This window comes from Botrytis cinerea, chromosome 6 (assembly GCF_000143535.2).
Source record: "Botrytis cinerea B05.10 chromosome 6, complete sequence".
Lineage (NCBI taxonomy): Eukaryota > Fungi > Ascomycota > Leotiomycetes > Helotiales > Sclerotiniaceae > Botrytis > Botrytis cinerea.
Genome location: NC_037315.1, coordinates 2519390 through 2537805, shown reverse-complemented (window position 1 = coordinate 2537805; position 18416 = coordinate 2519390). Strand labels below are relative to the sequence as shown.

At 41.8% G+C, this 18416-nt stretch overlaps 7 protein-coding genes across 7 annotated transcripts; 4 read left to right on the top strand and 3 right to left on the bottom strand.

The window, feature by feature from the left end:
- Nucleotides 1–153: 153 nt before the first annotated feature.
- On the bottom strand, nucleotides 154–2399 carry BCIN_06g07150 (hypothetical protein). The gene is made up of 4 exons (XM_024693722.1): nucleotides 2069–2399; nucleotides 1508–1952; nucleotides 954–1446; nucleotides 154–894 (listed from the first exon to the last, which is right to left on the bottom strand). Exons 1-4 carry the CDS (start codon nucleotides 2201–2203, stop codon nucleotides 411–413), a joined length of 1557 nt encoding a protein of 518 aa, XP_024549508.1. The 5' UTR covers nucleotides 2204–2399; the 3' UTR covers nucleotides 154–410.
- Nucleotides 2400–2912: 513 nt separating this feature from the next.
- Nucleotides 2913–4584, bottom strand: BCIN_06g07140 (hypothetical protein). The gene has a single exon (XM_001546716.2). It carries the CDS (start codon nucleotides 4382–4384, stop codon nucleotides 3515–3517), a length of 870 nt encoding a protein of 289 aa, XP_001546766.2. The 5' UTR covers nucleotides 4385–4584; the 3' UTR covers nucleotides 2913–3514.
- A 330-nt stretch (nucleotides 4585–4914) lies between these two features.
- BCIN_06g07130 (hypothetical protein) lies at nucleotides 4915–6426 on the top strand. Its single transcript, XM_024693721.1, has one exon. The coding sequence runs from the start codon at nucleotides 5107–5109 to the stop codon at nucleotides 6079–6081; it is 975 nt and encodes a 324-aa protein (XP_024549507.1). The 5' UTR covers nucleotides 4915–5106; the 3' UTR covers nucleotides 6082–6426.
- A 1172-nt stretch (nucleotides 6427–7598) lies between these two features.
- Nucleotides 7599–10013, bottom strand: BCIN_06g07120 (hypothetical protein). The gene is made up of 8 exons (XM_024693720.1): nucleotides 9691–10013; nucleotides 9556–9601; nucleotides 9227–9501; nucleotides 8893–9176; nucleotides 8774–8835; nucleotides 8525–8713; nucleotides 8174–8413; nucleotides 7599–7984 (listed from the first exon to the last, which is right to left on the bottom strand). Exons 1-8 carry the CDS (start codon nucleotides 9769–9771, stop codon nucleotides 7797–7799), a joined length of 1365 nt encoding a protein of 454 aa, XP_024549506.1. The 5' UTR covers nucleotides 9772–10013; the 3' UTR covers nucleotides 7599–7796.
- A 1473-nt stretch (nucleotides 10014–11486) lies between these two features.
- On the top strand, nucleotides 11487–13129 carry BCIN_06g07110 (hypothetical protein). Its single transcript, XM_024693719.1, has 5 exons — nucleotides 11487–12017; nucleotides 12067–12141; nucleotides 12215–12261; nucleotides 12321–12519; nucleotides 12570–13129. Exons 1-5 carry the CDS (start codon nucleotides 11787–11789, stop codon nucleotides 12891–12893), a joined length of 876 nt encoding a protein of 291 aa, XP_024549505.1. The 5' UTR covers nucleotides 11487–11786; the 3' UTR covers nucleotides 12894–13129.
- Nucleotides 13130–13250: 121 nt separating this feature from the next.
- On the top strand, nucleotides 13251–15165 carry BCIN_06g07100 (hypothetical protein). The gene is made up of 2 exons (XM_024693718.1): nucleotides 13251–14097; nucleotides 14152–15165. The coding sequence occupies exons 1-2, from the start codon at nucleotides 13599–13601 to the stop codon at nucleotides 14754–14756; spliced, it is 1104 nt and encodes a 367-aa protein (XP_024549504.1). The 5' UTR covers nucleotides 13251–13598; the 3' UTR covers nucleotides 14757–15165.
- A 162-nt stretch (nucleotides 15166–15327) lies between these two features.
- Nucleotides 15328–18204, top strand: BCIN_06g07090 (hypothetical protein). Its single transcript, XM_024693717.1, has 2 exons — nucleotides 15328–15863; nucleotides 15924–18204. The coding sequence occupies exons 1-2, from the start codon at nucleotides 15502–15504 to the stop codon at nucleotides 17596–17598; spliced, it is 2037 nt and encodes a 678-aa protein (XP_024549503.1). The 5' UTR covers nucleotides 15328–15501; the 3' UTR covers nucleotides 17599–18204.
- The last annotated feature ends 212 nt before the right edge of the window (nucleotides 18205–18416 follow it).

Sequence of the window (18416 nt, the reverse complement as noted above, 5' to 3'; positions counted from 1 at the left end):
CATGCAACCAAAGTAAACTTCATTGGATTCAAAGACCTTATGTTCGAATAAGGCATATTTATTGTGCTTCAAGACAACATGTACATTCAAACACAATGTCTCGTCAAATCTACAAAACTTTCGGGAAGAAACATATTTCCGATGGGTGACAAATAATAAGCGACCATTTATTTAAATTATTTATAAATATACATATTTCGTGCTTGTATCACGGAATAATAGGCACCACCACGCATTGCCATACTTTCTGTACGTGTATTATTATTTAACCTGATATAATCAAGTTTTTGTTCCACTGGAGAGAGTTTGAATTTGATTGGAGGGGAGCGTTCAACACGGGGATTGAATCCAAAAACAACTTTCCAGAGCTCACATATCCAGAAATCAGGCTAGAATCTCCCACTCAAGAATCAAACAAAAAGTTTAAATCCTCCCGTAACGCCCTTCTGAAAAACACCTAGCGGATCATACTTCTTACTCGCCGCCTGCAACTTTGCCTTATTCACCGCTCCATATCCATCAATGGGATCTTGCCAATTCGCTGCATAATTAAGATACTGCCAGTCGTTATAAGATCCAGAAGTTTTCGCATAAGCGTCAATCGTGTCGAACATAGTTTTTGCAGTATTACTAGCAATAGTATCATCGGCAATGTTCCCCCATGTGGCGGTAAGAAGAGCAACAATTAGTGGACCGTCAGCGGGAGTTACACTGAGGACGTTTCCCCCGGTAGAAGCTGATTTGGCGGGGACGTTAACTGGGATTGGTTCGAATGATAGCGACCAGGTAATATTAGAAAGAGACTGAATAGAGGGAAGAGCGGTGTTCCAGGCGTTGTAAGTTGCATTTATCATTTGCTTATTAGCTTTGAATGTTGTTGTTATGAATAATGTTCTGCGAAAACTTTAGGACAAATTCACGTAAGGAAAAGACAGCAATATTGAGAAACTCACCGTAGTTGACTAAAAGTGCCTCCAGTTTCACTTCCAATGTCGGTCAAGTTTGTGATTCTCAGAGTGTTCGAGTATTGAGGTTGAATTGCCGTGAAGGGTTGGTATACTACCGGGTTCGCGACAGGCTTAGTATATACGATGTTGTTAACCACTACGGAGCCAACACTAGGCTGAAAAGCAAAGCTCGTGATCAGAGAAGCATACTCATCATAAGCTGGGTTGCTGCTAAAATCTGCCAAAGCGTTGATTTGTTGGTCTGCGGTCGTTGCTGGGTACAGAATATTACCGCCCCACAACTTGCCTTGTTGGAGAGTATAGAAGTCGATTCGCGTAACTACACCAAGATTGTTGGAGCCGCCTTTCAAAGCTAAATACAAATCTGAATTCTGATTTGCATTCGCATTGACAACTTTACCGCTTGCAAGGACTATTTCGAAATTCTTGACATTGTCACATGTGAATCCTTTCCTGGGAGAGAAATAGGATATTCCACCTGTGTACGTCAGTTGATTGATCGATTGAAATTTTGAAGGAAACTCATCAGCTAGACTCACCTCCAGCTGTTAATCCTCCGACACCAACCGAATTAACTCGCCCACCCGGAACAGTAAGTTGTAAAGCATCTAACTTGAGATAGACTTCTCCCCATCTTGCTGCTGGACCAACTGATACCACAGACTGGTAGTTACTAACACTTATGGAATTAAGAGGACTCAAATTTATCGTTACCCCTTGATTAATGTTGGCCTGATTTACTCCTGGTGCATGGCCTCCTGATTTGATAGCGAATTGACATGAAGGACTCCAATTTGTTAATTTACCCAGAGCAGACAAAATTCCAACTGAAATTGAGACGTCTGTTGTGGATGTTGGTGATACAATACATCCTGGGGAAAGTTGAGATTCTTGCTGAGAATAGAACTTCGTCAAAAATGTACTATAAGCTGACGAGCTTGGGTACGAGACTTTCGAACCCAATGCAAATTGGAGAGCTTTGCACTATAAAATCATGTTAACAATGTTAAACAAATTATGCAAAGTGATTCGAGTCATTAGATATTGATTAGCGATGGGAAAAGGCCCTGGTATTGCCGAGGAAAAATGAAGATACTTACGCAAATGTTCACATTTGTAGTTGGAGATTTGGTGACGCTAGCGACAGCTGAATTGATAGTAGCATTTGCATCATCTACATTTGCAGCAATAGAGATAGAGCATAATAGCGGAAATACCAAAGTAATAGGTAACATTCTGAGGAAAGACAAGCTTGAAGCATCAAACACCTCCCCCCCGGGAACATCGGGGTTTTTATACTTAAAATCTCGGTATTTAACCTGATGAGACTTCACGCTCGCTGACAAAAATGGCGCCCTTACATGCTTTTTTCTATCCCTTTGCAAGGATTCTCCACAACAACTCAGTGCAGAGATCACCCCTGATACTACCAGATTGTAAAGCGATCTAGCTTTGTCATAAAACAAAACATCCGAAGGGACATCTTGGTAAAGATCGCTGGCAGGAGAAACAGTTTGATTCGCAGAAATTATTGCCAAAAGCTTGTCACTCTCAGCGCTTGACATAATCTTCCAAGTCCAGCACCACGTGTGGTGGCCAAGCAACCATAAGATACCCCTTAAGTTTTTAAGGCTTATGGCTTGTTCCTCCAAGCATTTCAGGGTTGTGAGTGGCTGGATATACGTCGGATGCGTTGATACTTCGTACAGCCATACCTGGATGATACATATCTTTGATCCACCCGCAAGACGGAATACCCAATATCTTTTGCAGCGATATCAAAGGAGTTTGTCTCAAAATGGAGGTTAAAGTCAACCCCCGTGAGCGAGCTAATTAGTAAGCCACATTTGACCTAACTAACCCCGAGCTTCCGACACAGCAATCTTCATCAATATAAATTGTTTTGATCTGATCTCACATCTTCAATTCTCACGTCAATTCTCATCCTCGAAATTCATTTCTATCATACAACTTCTCCTCGAATAATCAGCCCATTAGGACCTTGAAACCTCTCTGAAAGATCAATATTGAAATCTCATACCACGTTATCACACACCCATTGACGGAGACACTAGTCGCGATTATACCAAGACCTTGGCTATTCTGAACTGTTCAATGAGCCATATATATACTTATCGTGATTTGAGGAATGGGTATTGCACGTCTAAAGTCCCTGCCTGTCCAGAATATATGTCGGATTCTTCACGATCTCCCTCGACAACGAGTCACAATATTTTTGATGTTTGGACCTGCAGTTAAATAGGATGATTGTGTGAGTGGTCTCTGTCTATTTATAGAAGAATAAATGTTGAGAAGGAAATAAGTAAATGCTACCTCATGGAACCACACAAATAGAGATTCTCGCCCAGATGACTAGTCAAGTGAAAAATCATCGAGAATGTATTCATATCCCTCTGTATGTATTGGAGTTTCCGTTTCCGATATCTCTTTATATGAGAATCGCCACTTTATGCATGATATCTACTTCCGTCTTAAACGATTGTCAGTTAGTGATGGTGTACGTCTTTAGGAGAACAGCGTACTTACTAAAGTCCTCCTCCAAAGTCCAATCTATCTCTATGGACTACTTGTACGAGAGGGTGAAACTCACGTATGCCGAGACCTTGCACTGCACGGAATAAACGTTCAGCATTCGTACTATTGAAAAGATGATCAAGTCTATCCTTCTCCTCGATCACGATTTGAATGCGTATATCTACCCCTCTTGAGCGTGAAACCAGTTGATCGATCCACTCTTGTAGCGGTTCAATCGATGTAGCTGGAGCATCAATGCGAAGAGTACTTCGTGAAGGTGTGATGATCAAGTTTCGAAAGCCATCCATGCCCAACAGTCGAAGTGGAAATATTTTACAGTGCTGTTGTCCTCCCACAACCCAAAGGGTATCTCCCTCAATATCGAAGTAAACGGGCCGTCCTTGCAACAATTCCCCAAAACTAAGTTTAAATTTCATTTGGGCGATTTCTCTTGAATCATGACTGGTGTGAAGCAACGCAGGAATATTGGCTGTATATTTCTGGCGTGCAGTAAGAGTAGAGCCCAAGAAGTTTTGGGTTCCCGACTGGAGGGCTTTCTCTTTCCACCAATACAATTGGAGCTTAACTACTCGAGGGTCGATGTTCTGGAGTGCGAGCTTCCAGATTGCTAATTGTAGTTCTTTGGGTAATGAATTGAACTTTGTGAAGGAGCGGAACCTTTTAGGGCTAGAACTCTTGATTGATTTCCGGAATCTTGCTTCTCTGATGCTAGATTTGATTCCATGGTGGGCTATTGAGCTCAGATAGCCGATGTAGAGTGCTGCAATTGCTCCGCTACAAACAATAGCACCTATGGTATAAGCTGTAATTTTTGCACATCTATAGGCATGGCGACGTATCTTCGCGGAATCAAAAGCCATGTTGATTTTTCTGTAAATCTATCAATTGAACTTCGGGTTTTCTTGGAGGTAGTTGAAAATATTCTTTTATTAAGGAGTCTTGTGGATATTCTGAGGTGTTTTAGCTTTCCTACTCAAGACTTTAGAGAATTTGGTATAATATGATCGAACTACTAAGTAAAAATTCACCTGAGCAACATTTGACTTCTATGTAGTGAATCTAAGATATCTTTCTGTGTTTTTTTGGTTGAGGTCATTATCAGATCTTGATTGTGAAGTTTAGATAACTCTTTATTAATCTTGTCATTGATGATTGAGAATAAACATCAATTCAAGCCTCCAATTCAATAAAACTTCAAGCCATGAATGTAAGGTTGTACTTTGGAGTGATCTGATGATTGGTGAGGAAGCGAAAAACTCGAAACCTGCTCAGTGCTAGTGTGTCAAGATACTGTTACATCAAATCACCCGCTTAGTTAATACACCTTAATTTTCAAATACTTCTCCTATCAATTACCGCTCTCTCAGAAACATAAAACCAACAACAAACAGATTCCATTAACGTTGAATTCCATACAGTCAGAATCAAGCCAAGGCTGATGATCAATAAGAACAAATACCTTCTTCATTCAAGAATCTTGGGAACTTTTCAATACATTTGATTCGTTGTGCAGACAAGGCTTCTCACAAATTACTGGCATTCAACGAAGAGAACAAGATCGATAATAAAACCAGCGTCTACCATGTCACAAGTTCAGCCTCAAGTTCAAAATCAGCCTGATAACCATGATCAATCTGATGTCCAAGATCAACCCCAAACTAGCGATCAACTTCAATCCCTAGTTCAAGTTGACCTTCAAAGCTCATCTCAATCCCAACTTGACATTGGTGCTGGAGATTTCACCTTCTTTTCCAAATTGCCTCTCGAACTACAACGCGACATTTGGGAGATTGCCGCTGTCCCAGAGTCCCGGGTCATTCAAATTGAAACTATTTGTGAGCGAGATGCTCAGGGAATAATTCATCATGCTGCTGCTGCGATTGCTGACGATGATGATGACCTTTTACATTGGAGTCCTACGGAGTGCTCACCAACACCGTTGCTTGAAATCTGCCGCGAATCGCGATCAATTGCCATGAAGTATTACAAATACTCCAACTTCCTCGGTCGTCCTCTATTTTACAACACAGATTTAGACACTCTGTGGGTCAGAGGGAATCCGCTTTTTCAATGCGCCAGTACTGACTCACCAGGCGAAACGACACTAGAAGTTCTATTCTGGCAGAGACGTTTTACCGAACTGGGGCCGTATCTTTTTCGCTCCGTTGCTCTTGACTTTGCAGGAATCAAAGCACATCATATGATCGTACCTCCGTGGGGAAACATACCGCAGGACATCAGCATTTGCACACTTTATGCGGTTTCTAGAATGGAGGTGGAAAAAGTTTACATTGTTTACTCTTCCGGGGAATGCACAGATGAAATTGAGCAGCAAGTAAATTTCTTAACAGAACAAATAAAATTCTGTGCCCAACATCTCCCCTGGAACCAATGGATCCAGAATATGCTAAAAGAAAGGAACGATCGAGATGGCTTGACCTTGACCGAGTGGAAGATGCCTACTGTTGAGGCAATTCTGGACACTCGACTTCTTAATCCCATCCAAACATTCCACAATTTCCCTAATCTTCCTCTGGAACTACGACAAGCGGTTTGAAAACTCTCCGCAATTCCGTATTATCGCACCCTTCAACTCGATCCCAGGTGTGAAGGAATTGGAGTTGAATCAGATGGCAGGCAACCTGACAATTTGGAGGAACCGAATTACCTCACCTTGCTACCCGAATGGACTTTTCCATACCTGCCAAGAATCTCGTCATATTGCACTCCCAAAATATGGCCATAGCAAGGTTTACACAATCTCTTCTCAACTTACAGAAAAGTGCAATATTCCGCGTCGATTTTATTATAACGTGGACAACGATATCATGTGGATGAAAGGAGACCCTTTACGCAAGACCACCTCGGCGGGAAATTACCATAAATATTGCTATTGACGTGAAAAGTTTTTTTCTGAGGGACTTCCACAAGAAAGACGAGCGAATGTATGGCCTGCAGAAGTTTCTTACGCATCAGAATTCTTCCGTACCATGCCACTGGATGAAACTTTTGCCGTGAAAAAGGTGTATTTGGTTTACTCCCATGCAGATCAAGAGGATATGGCTATGGAGGTTTTTGGAAACTTTAAATCTTGTTATGTGTCAGAATGAGAAGAGAAAGATAAAGAAGTAGTCAATGAGATTTTGATTCTCAAAAACATCACAGGACGTCTATGGACATGGCCGGTATTTGAAGTTGATTTACTCTGCAGTCCGACTTATTTGAAGACACATAACGATATTGGAGGAAACATATCATTTTGAGATAGTCATTTGGCTTTGCATAATTATTGTTGGAGGAGTTATCGAACTGAACATTCAAGATATCTGGCAGGGTCCAGCCAGATATAAAGATATCGCGAGCTACGTACGATCACCGTTTGCGTTGTTTTTTTTTTAGCGATGAATCTTGACTTTTTTTTTTTTTTTTTTTCAGATATCGCCTTTCAATGTGAAAATGCTGCTCACCATTTACGAAATATATCACATCCAATCATTCCCAGTCTGCAAAATTGAATTCATCCAAAACCACACTCTTATTAGAAAATAAACATCCTCCTCCTTCGACCACCATCCATTTTCGACAGGAAAGCATATTCTAGAACCCGAGCAACAAACGAAAGCGATTCATCGAACACTTCCCATGCATTATACTAAACACATTTATTTATCGAGAACCCGATTACCATTTCTCTGCTCCTTCTTCTCTTCCACATCCCATACCCTTGAACTAATTCCTCCTCCCCTCTTCTATAGTCATCCCAACATTGACAAATCCAGTTCTTCACATCCACACTAGTACTGACAACTTCAGCACAAATACTAATCTCCAATTCTTGAGAATTTCTATAACATGTACTAGTTCTTTATCAAGAAGATCTTACGTGCTGTTTCTTAAATCTTGGTATTCTTCGCTCAACTGTATGGGTAGTTTCTGGAATCTTCCCTCGTTTTCCTGGGCGAATATATAGAGTAAGCTGTTTGTCCATATTGATGGTTTCTTATACTGTGATTCTCAAGGTTTGCAATATTGAGTATTAGAACTACAAATAAAGAATCAAGAAAGAGAGAGCTTTATAGATAGTATATCTAGAGTCTAAACAAATGAATTTTATATACAAAGACAAAATAAAGATGAATAATAACAATTTAAACTTTTTCTCTCGCCTAGGGTATTTCAAATTTAGATTTCTAGCAAGTTACATTATCGGTGTTATTATTTCTTGAATGAATATTCAAGAAATAAAATTATCGAAACAATTCCCCTCACAAATCAAGCCCCCACAGCAACTCTCTCATTAGAATTCCCAGGAACCTTTCCCATATTCTCCTTCTCCCAACCAGAATTCGATGCATCGGAGATGCCACTTCCGAAGGGTTGAGTAAGTCTCTCTAATTCTTTCTTGCAAAGTTTCGCGACATCGTAACTATAGAAGAATTCTTGATAGTCTTCGGGTGTTACTGTTGGTGCAGAGCGCGGTTAGCTTGGTCTGTTCTTTGATCTCATTTGCATGTTATTTCACAACTTGGCATTTCTAGATCTATCACCAAACTCTAGATTTTACATTCAACTCTCCTCCAATCCTCATCCTGCTAACGCAACGCCGAAAACTCAAGGGAGTGGGGGAATAGAAATCCAGAGAGACTTACAAGGTACAGCTTGACCCTCCTCCATATATATCTTAGCACTATTCCTCTCTTCATCTGATTGATAGTATCCTCCGTTTGAAATCAATTGTGTGGCGCTTGCGTGGTTTCTTCTGATTTTTTCGAAACTCGAAAGACGGGCTGAGATGGTTTCTTCTGTGATGGTACCTTCCGGGAGATTGGAAAATAGGATGCCGAGGGCGCAACCATCTTCTATGGCTTGAGCGCCGGCTTGGCCTTGGACTATTAGGGAGAGGTGTGTTAGTATGAATGATTAAAGTTTGGGGTTGGAAATTGAAATGAGAATGAAGATAGAGATAAATTATAAGGGGGGAAAAGGTAGAAAATACGTACAAGGTAACATAGGGTGTGCAGCATCGCCTAAGATTACGAGTTTTCCTTGATGCCAAGAAGGAAGAGGGGCTCTGAAAAGAAGTTCCCAGAGTCTGACATCTTTTGTCTTTGCTAATAAATGGCGAAGTGTAGGATGACAATCTTTGAGTTCATTGAGAAGGACTTCGGTTAGAATACAATTATTCCAATCTAAAATAACGATTTAGTTTGTTGACACATGATGTAATGGCTGAAGGAAGCGAAACTTACCGTGTGAGGGGTCAAGATCCTCTTTATCAGAACAAAAGACTGCGATATTGAGTACTTCATTCCTAAGTATAGTGTAAGTATTGAAAATAAAGTGGCAAAAAGGTAAACATATAACATACTCTCTACAGGGATACCAAACAACCTTCTGATGCTTATGTTTGGGCCAGGCGAACATACGAAGTTTTCCTTCCATTTTTTCCATGAAAACTGCACATTCAGGATCATCTCGAAGCTCTTGAACAGGTATCAGGGTTCGAAAACAGGATATACCTGTTGGAATTGCTGGGTTCTTATATCCGACGATTTTTTCCACTGCCGAGGAATGAACACCATCAGCACCGACAATTAAATCTGCTGTCATGATGGTTCCATTAGCGAGAGTTACTGATCCATTTATGGTATCCTGTGATGAACTTTAGCATATTTCATAGAAGAGTTCGGATATATCAATACATAATCAACAACTTCGCATTTGTTGCGAATCATGGCTGGTTTTCCCTGTCCTTCTTCTCCTGTGGCAAGCAACATTAATTCTGAGTGTAAATCAACTCTATGACTATAGAAAAAATCGAATCCGTATTTTTCTTCCATATTCGAACACTCTATCTCGTGGGTATCAAGTAGTTCATCCCCCGAAGTAACGGTTATAGACTTAGCATCAACTAGACGTGCTCTTTTGAAGTCGAAGCCCCATTTAGCGAGGACTCGAGCTGCATTGGGTTGAACGTCTAGAATGTATTAATATTTGAATAAATTATTGATGGGATGAATGAAGTGCTCACTGATAGCCGCGCCAACTTCATGAGACAGAGAAGATTTGTCGAAAATCTTGTGTGTTTGTTAGTACTGAAATTATTTGTCACGAGATTATGAAACTTTATAGATCGACAATGCACTAGGAAAATAATTGTTCGTACCAAAACTTCATGGCCGGCTCTTCTAAGACCAATTGCAGCCGCGAGACCACCGATTCCTGCTCCAACGACAATGACCTTCATTCTCGAATTAATTTTGTGTATTCCTCGTGTGGGCAAGTTTTCCTCTGGGATGATATATATATATATATATGAGCGCAGCTCGGATAGCAGCGATCAATTTTATGAGCTAATACAAAAGCTAAAATAGACTATCGAGTGTCGATCACCCGCTTGGTCTAATGTGAAATTGATTGATCTTGATATTGACAAAAGAACCAAGCCAAGGCCCTCCCTTAAGTAGTCATCATAGCTCGACTCCATCCAGGGAGAGCAGGAGGCGGAAGATGGAAGAACAATATCTGGATGTGCGGCATTGAGGGCGGATGAAGATTGAAGGGGTTAGCAAATGCAGCGTGCCAGCTTGATCACAAAATTGGAGCCTCGGACTTTTCAAAAGTGTCCGTTTCTGCGTATAACTGCACCCCAATATTTCATGTATGCCATGACTGGGGCTTGATAGGTTTGTATGCAACAGACATGATGCTTTCATATCGACAACCTCGCGGAATAAATAGCAAATTATGGTTCAACGATGAACAGACCGTGCGCACATCCATTTTGACAGTCCTGAAGTGGGCATTTCACCAGTCCATCGAAGCGATTAATCCCTTGGATTTAGTCATAGAGCACATAACATCCTTACCTTCGGCAATTCCTTGTTTCGACGAATGCAATCTCATGCTCAGAGCCGACATCGATGATTCTTTCCGAGCGGTTTACCAACATGTATCGTGGATGCTCGATGCTCGGGTGAACTTCTCATGTCCGTGTTGGGGTGATGTATCTGGCATACATGGATAGCTTGAGTGGGGGGTTGCCAATCACTGTCCAAAAAAACGTTTGAGAAGGAAGCATCGATATACTGCTTCTCTTGATATTGATGGCTAGAGATCTTTTGCCGATGATTTTCAGAGGTTTCTGTTTCTCAAGCGAAAGGTGTCGGCCCACGAGTGTAGGAGTTGAAGGCAGCAAACTAAACGAACAGATAGCCTGAGACATAGGCGGCATTGAAAAGCGTGATAGGGTTCTTCCACGAAGCACCTGTATTGCAGATATGCGATCAAACACATCCCATGCCCCAGGCACTGAATCGTCATCGTTGACGTCGTCGTCGTCGTCGTGGTCGTGGTCGTGGTCGTGGTCGTGGTCGTATATATCCAGGTAGTATATAATATATAATGTGTTACCCGTGCCATGATCCGGGCCCGAAACCTTAAGACCGAGGCCGAGGCCGAGCCCCAGCCCCACGCCCAAAACGATAGATCATACGATGCACACTTGCACTGTATGTACGTACATGCATAGCAAGGTTTCAACCGTTCCAACTCCACATCTTCAAATGCATGTAACACGGAGAACCGTTGTTCGTATCGTCTCGTAACTGAATATTGGCGCGGCTTTACTCTTGTTGGACAGATGGACAGATGGACAGATGGGTGCTGGTTGATGGTCTTATTGTTTCCCTTTTAAGCTGGACAACACACCGACGTTCCGATAGCCAGATATGCCAATACTCCGAGGCATCGCATTGATTACTATCCGAGATGGTGGATGTATGATCACGATTACTCATCATGTTTTGCTCTTCCTGCCGCACCGCGATCTGGTTTTCTGTTGAGCTTCATTGTTGAATCCTCAATGTGCATCCCGTCGTGGTAGCAAGCAAGGCTTGAAACTTCGGCGTATGGTCTCAACAGAAGTCGAACCAGAGCGCATGAGTCATATGTGAGATAATTGACTTCGCCGTTCCTTTTCTGGAAAGGTTTTGTTGAATATAGATCCATTGATATGATATGTCTGACTTTGGTAAGATTTGGAATATGAGATAGAAAATGGAGAAGCCGAGATTATCGCAAATGTAGGATTGAGACATGTCTCCATATTCAACAAAATTCTGTCGATATAAAGATACAGCTGATATAAAGTGCTGCTCTACCTCAAAGCTAATCTTTGAATTGCTACATTCAGCTCTTTCACGCACTTCATTTCTTCTATCTTCGTTTTCTTCATCCCCATCTGCAAAGAATTGCCCCATCATGTCGGAGATTACACCAGAACTCAAAACCTACCATGGAAACTGCCATTGCGGTGCATTCAAATTCACAATCAAGATGCCTGAAATAACAACTGTTACGCAATGCAACTGCAGCATCTGCTTCAAAAAGGGATATCGGTGGGTATTTCCTGGCGAGGGTTGTTTCGAGATTACCAAGGGAGAGGGGGCTTTGAAAGATTATCATTTCGGACAACGTACAATGGCTCATAGGGTAACACCGCCTACCATCTACCTTACAAGAATGGTGCTTATGGGTTTAGTTTTGTCCAACATGTGGATCGAATATACAAGGATTCCGCTACAACACTCCAGCGGGAAGAGACATTGGTATCAATGTAAGTTAGAGGTTAGAAGAATCTCGCACGTATTTATTCATGTCACAGCGGTGGATAACTAACAATTGCTTAGGTCAATTCTCTCCAAGATGTAGATCAATGGTCCTTGAAAGTGAATAAGTAAGCCGTATCCAGTTGTTTTTCTCAATGGAGAGAAAGTTCTAACATTCCATGACCAGATATGATGGCCTTGATCGTGAACCACAATATGTTGCGCTCACATACACTGCTGAATTGCCACCAGCCAAGTTCGAGAACGAAACGCTTTATACAGGTGGTTGTCATTGTGGTGCAGTAACGATTGCATTCAAGACTCAAGCTCCCTTGCCCAAGCGTCATGAACATATACAAGACTGTAACTGCAGCATCTGTTGTCGGGTAAGTATTCTATCATCAATTCATTTTGATATCAAACTAATCATCTGTAGCTCGGCATCACTATCTGTTACCCCAAGAGAGACCAAGTATCTGTCTCGGGCATATCGAACTTGACGGAATATTCATTTGGTCAAGCTTACAACATATTTCGGTTCTGCTCAACTTGCGGTATTACTGTCGATGTCGAAAAAGACATGAATGCAGTATCCAAATCTCCCAAGACTTGGGAATCGTTGACACCAGCACAGCGGGAAAGATGGCCAACTATTCACTCGATTAATCTAAGGTGCTTTGAGGGAATTGAGTGGGACGATATTAGTATCTATAAGGCAAACACTAGAGCGATAGATCCGCAATATGTTGTTCCGGAATAATCGATGTCTGCTCATCACGAATAGGGAAGAGGAGGCTGGGGAACGCATTCGGTTGGACTGAGGAAGGGAATCGGAGGGGTTCGACTGGATTCAAATCATACTGCTATGTCTCCTCACGTTACTGTCATATTGATCTCTGAATATCATCATGTATTCACTAGACATATCCTGTCCTCAATCTCGTCTTATCATGGCGAATTCCCATGGTTGTCGTACCAGAGAATTGCATCTTCACACGTTGACCCACGATTGGTTATGTTTCATCCACGTGACTGTTGACCTATTTTCAGCCACTTTCACATGCAATCAACTTTTTTTCTTTCTTGCGATAGCAACGAACATTCTTATCGTCTCCTAGAAATATTCGTCTCCCCATTTCATTATGAAATTTCCGTCTACCCCTCCTACGTATTGTATTCTCTTTCTCTTTTTCAAATAGTTCCATTCAAAATACAAATTCAACATTCTCTCGATTTCCCTTGATACAGCGAAAACAGCAACGGTCCAAATGCATCTTGGTGATGAGGGAAATTTATATTGATCTACAACTATTCCGGAAACGTACGTTCTGGACCTAGACCATCATATTCGACCGGAAATTCCTGTTTTTGTCCAACAAAACATCTGCTTGCAATTTTCTGCGTATATTTTGCCAAAACATCTACTCTCTTCCACTCCTTTCTCGTGGGAATATAGACAACTTTGATGTACATAATGTACGCACGATCTACCCGTCGTTCCAAACAGAGTATTACTCGGGAGTCATATCTACAACAAGATCAAACGACAGTATTTGAGGGTCCGGAATCTATGATGCAGAGCCAACAATATCCACCCGTCTTTCCTCAAGATTTAAAAGAAGCTTCAATGCTCTATTCAATGCTTCCAAATATTGTACAATCACGCTTACCTCGCATACCATCCATTCGAAAGTCCGTTGACATATATGGATTTGTGAGTGGCCGAAAATCTGAAAGCACTTTATCTGGCGCAAATACTCCAGGATCCATATCCTCATCGTCAACAACGACCCTTATCAATGAACGGAGCTCTATATCTAGTGATGGAGAAACGGATAGCTATTTCTTGGATGAATCGCATTCTTCCGATGAAGAGTTTCCTCAACTTCTCAAGAACGGCCAACTCCAGGCGATAGAGTTTTTTGAGACAAACTCTGGCATTGCATGGAAATTTGCAAACCAAGGTTCGTTGACTACAATATCTAATCGGATCAGATATACTAATCGATATCTAATAGGATATAATCTTCTTGCTCTTGCACTTGAGGAATCATCGGCAATTTCCCAAAACACTCGATTTAGCAATACTTCTTTAGCGAGACAACTTTATGTCCACGGTTTAACCTACTTACTTCGAGCTCTTCCTTCGGATCTTTCGACAGAAGAAAAGATAAGTCTACAAAGTGCTATGCCAGCAGAAATGGTAGAATCCTTACAAGAAGAATCCCATTCCGGTGAAAATAGTCAAGATTCAAACACTGGTGAACCCCCTTCGGTCCTCCAAAAGAGTATTGCAGCTATTATCATTCAGTTGTTTATACTGTTCCAATTTATCTTGCCGTATCTGAAACATCTACTCACATCAGCATATCAATATGATCGAACACATAAAATATCAGAAAAGGTTCTGTCCAGGGGTATAGTGACAGTTGATACTATTGGAAAATCGGGCTTAGCGGTGACGGGCGCGGTTTATGGAATGAGTGATGGGAAGGTTGGCCAAGCTATTACGGATGCGGTGGCTTGGGCTGTCGAAGGAGTTACGGGGGGTTTACATGAAGGCGTTAGTGAAGGATTGATAATGCTGGGTGCGAGGAATAGTACTTCGCCTAAGAGAAAGTAGAAAGGAGGAGACTTCTATCAAATAAAGCACATTTGGCGGGGTTAATTTTTGACGATAGATGAATGGTGATACCCATGTATAGAACGGGAGTTCCTTTCGGATATAGGATGAACGAACACTGGTATTTGGGAGTAGATAGGTTAGAAGGAATTCGTGTTTTTCAATGCATCGATACACGTCCACGAACAAAGACTCCTAATACGTTGTAGTGGTGTATCTAGATGGGATCTAATTGGTGTACATGGGGGCGAGCCCCCAAACCCCCATACCTCGCTGCGCTCGAATATTCGTTATCAAAAGTTTCTACTACCACCTCCTTTAGCTCGGCTTGCCTGAATCTTTCCCATAACTATTGCAGATTTTTATGAACGGGAAGAGAGAGCTGCAAGCTAATCACGACGAATCATTACTTTTCCTCGTCTTCAGGTTCAAGTCAAGTAAATGGATGGACTGTTCATCTCTCCGTTCGTTTTTCGCTTGGCATCAGATAAGGCTGGTCACGTGTTAAGCAGTCTAGCTTTTTACATACTAGCGGCATGAGATAAACTCATTAGCGTCAAAAAAAAGTTCTGGCGAAAGAGAAACTTGATGCCCAAATTTTGCAGAGGGGACTTCAGCGACTTCGACAATTTCAATCAATCGCCACTTTGATTTTTATACTGTTGAATTTAACAGTTATAACCTCAATTAAATCTTTATTACTGCCTTCTTCAGTTTTTATCCGTATACGGATCAGTTTTTAAACATGTTCTCCGTCTGCAGAAGAGGTCCCGCCTCAATATCTAGAGCCCTTCGTGCAGTCCCTTCAACTCTTCGAATTCCTTCAACCAGACCTTCAACCCTTTCTCTCATTTCACAAAAGACTTCTCTGCCAGTCTTGGAGTCAAGGTGGCTACATGTTTCCTCGGCTCCACAATTACAAAGTGTTGCCACTCAAGAAGCTGCCGTCGTTCAAGAAAATAAAGTCATTAATCGTTTCGATGAACTCACCAAGTATGGTTTGGTTCACCCAAATGTTGTTAATGAAATCACCCAAACCATGAAACTCGAGACCATGACAGAGGTCCAAACTTTAACTATTAATCAAGCTCTACAAGGAAGTGACATGTGAGTTATTGGACAAAATACCTGGATTTGAGAACCTCACACTAATCTACTTTACGATAGTATTGCACAAGCACGAACTGGTACCGGAAAGACAATTGGTTTCTTGCTTCCTACTATCCAAAACATCCTCGAGAAAAGTCCTGAGCTTGCATCCCGTCAGCGTTATTCCAGAGCAAGAGCTTCCGATATCCGCGCAATCATCATTTCGCCTACCCGTGAATTGGCAGAACAAATTGCTGTTGAAGCAGTGAAGATTACAAGAAATACAGATTTGATTGTACAAGTCGCAGTCGGAGGATCAAGCAAAAGAGAGATGCTTAGAAAAGTTCAACGTGAGGGTTGCCATATCCTTGTCGGAACCCCAGGCAGACTTCAAGATCTTTTGACAGATGAATATAGTCAAGTATCTGCTCCCGGATTAACAACTTTGGTTCTCGATGAAGCCGATCGACTTCTAGATGATGGATTCTCCAAGGATATCGATAACATTCAAGCGCTTTTGCCTAAACGAAATGAAGTTGATCGTCAAACATTATTATTTTCCGCCACTGTTCCAAGAGAGGTTATGGGTCTTGTCAGAAGACTTTTGAAACCAGATTATCAGTTCGTACAAACCGTTAAAGCAGGAGATGTAGCCACACACGAGAGAATCCCTCAAAAGATTGTTGCTGCTACTGGAATGGAGAACATCATGCCAGCAATGGTCGAAATTTGCAAGAAAGGAATTGAAAAGGCTAACACTGAAGGTTCTTCTCCATTCAAAGCTATTGTATACTTCAATTCAACCGCAAACGTTCAATTGGCTGGAGAGATCATGAAAGGAATAGATTCTCTTCATTCGATTGACGTTTCTGCTATCCACGGCAAGCTCACACAAGAAAGAAGAACTAGAGTTACAGACAGATTCCGTCGTGCCAAATCTGCCGTTATGTTATCGAGTGATGTTACAGCTAGAGGAATGGATTTCCCTAATGTTACTCACGTCATACAAGTCGGTGTACCTAGAGACAGAGATACATACATCCATCGTGTAGGACGAACTGGAAGAGGAGGCAAGGAAGGAGAAGGATGGCTCTTATTGACGCAATCTGAAATCCCAGGAGCTCGTCGAACATTGTCCAACCTTCCAATCACCCCTGATCGTACACTCGAGACACCATTTGTCGATATGAAAAAAGATGCTCAACTACCAGCCACAACCGCAGAAATCCTTAATGAAGTCGGCCAAGCAACGAAGAGAGTTGACCGTGAAATTAAAGTCGACGCATACATGGGAGCACTTGGCCAAGGTCAGAGGGGTGCAAGTCCTAGAGCGATGATGGAAGACTTGAACAACTGGACTAAATTTGGTTGGGGCTGGGAGAAACCTCCTATGGTTGGCCCTGGCCTTGCACGCAAATTGGGAATCGACAGAATCCCGGGCGTTAACATTGGACATGAACCTCGCGAGGATAATGATGATTTTGGTGGTGGACGAGGATTCGGAAGCAGTGGCGGATCTAGTGGAGGAAGAGGATTTGGAAGCAGTGGTGGATCCAGTGGAGGAAGAGGATTTGGAAGTAGTGGTGGATCCAGCGGAGGAAGAGGATTCGGTGGTGGCCGAAGTGGTGGAAGTGGAGGTGGTAAAGGATTCGGCGGAAGAGGTGGCGGAAGAGGTGGCGGAAGCGGCGGAAGAGGATTCGGCGGTGGTGATAGAGGTGGCTCCAAAGGAGGATTTGGTTCATCAAGTTTCTAAACAAGGTTTGATACTTGATTGATCTAACTAAATCGCTTGTTTGTGTATCATCACCTCTTTTCCCTTTCGTTTCTTTCCCCCTTTCTTTTTTATTCTGCCTCTGTCTCGGCTTATTTTGTTTTACTACATTCCTGTCAGATTTTTCAATGGTACGAAACCACAAAGAAAAATGGCACATGCAGGATTCGGGGAGGAAGAAAACGACACTCAAATTTATGTCTGTACGATACATACAATTCTTTGATTCCTGATGGAAATTATAGCAAATAGATGGGAAGGATACAAAAATGGGCACAGGGCGGGGAAATGGAGCTTAGGCGTTGCTTTTTTGGGAGCGACGAAAACTGTGGTTCATTTAGCAACCACAAATCCCCCTAGTATACCTACTACATACCTCTGTATAACTAACGAGTTGGGTGTACAATGAGGAAAATCTATTGAAGTATGGGATGGAGAAAAGGAAATGAAATTTTTATGATGGAGAATTGGGGATGGATAGATCTGGGGAGGAGAGTGAGTGAGTGGATGGGGAACGGATAGGATAGGATAGGATAGTCATATGGATAGGCATAATTCTACTCTTTACTTTATGAATACTCTTTGATACTATTTACATGTGCTTTGCTTTTGATTTTGTGATGCAGATTAGATGTGTGGTGATGAATGAAGTGAGTGCTTGAGGAAAGTCTACAGTAACAGAGCTTTGTAATAACATTTAGGGAGGGCATTATCAAGAAGCCGCTGATGAAGATTCTTGTGTAGGTATACTCGCATATCTAGGCGGTAAGTATTATTCTACCTGCAACGGAGAAGATATC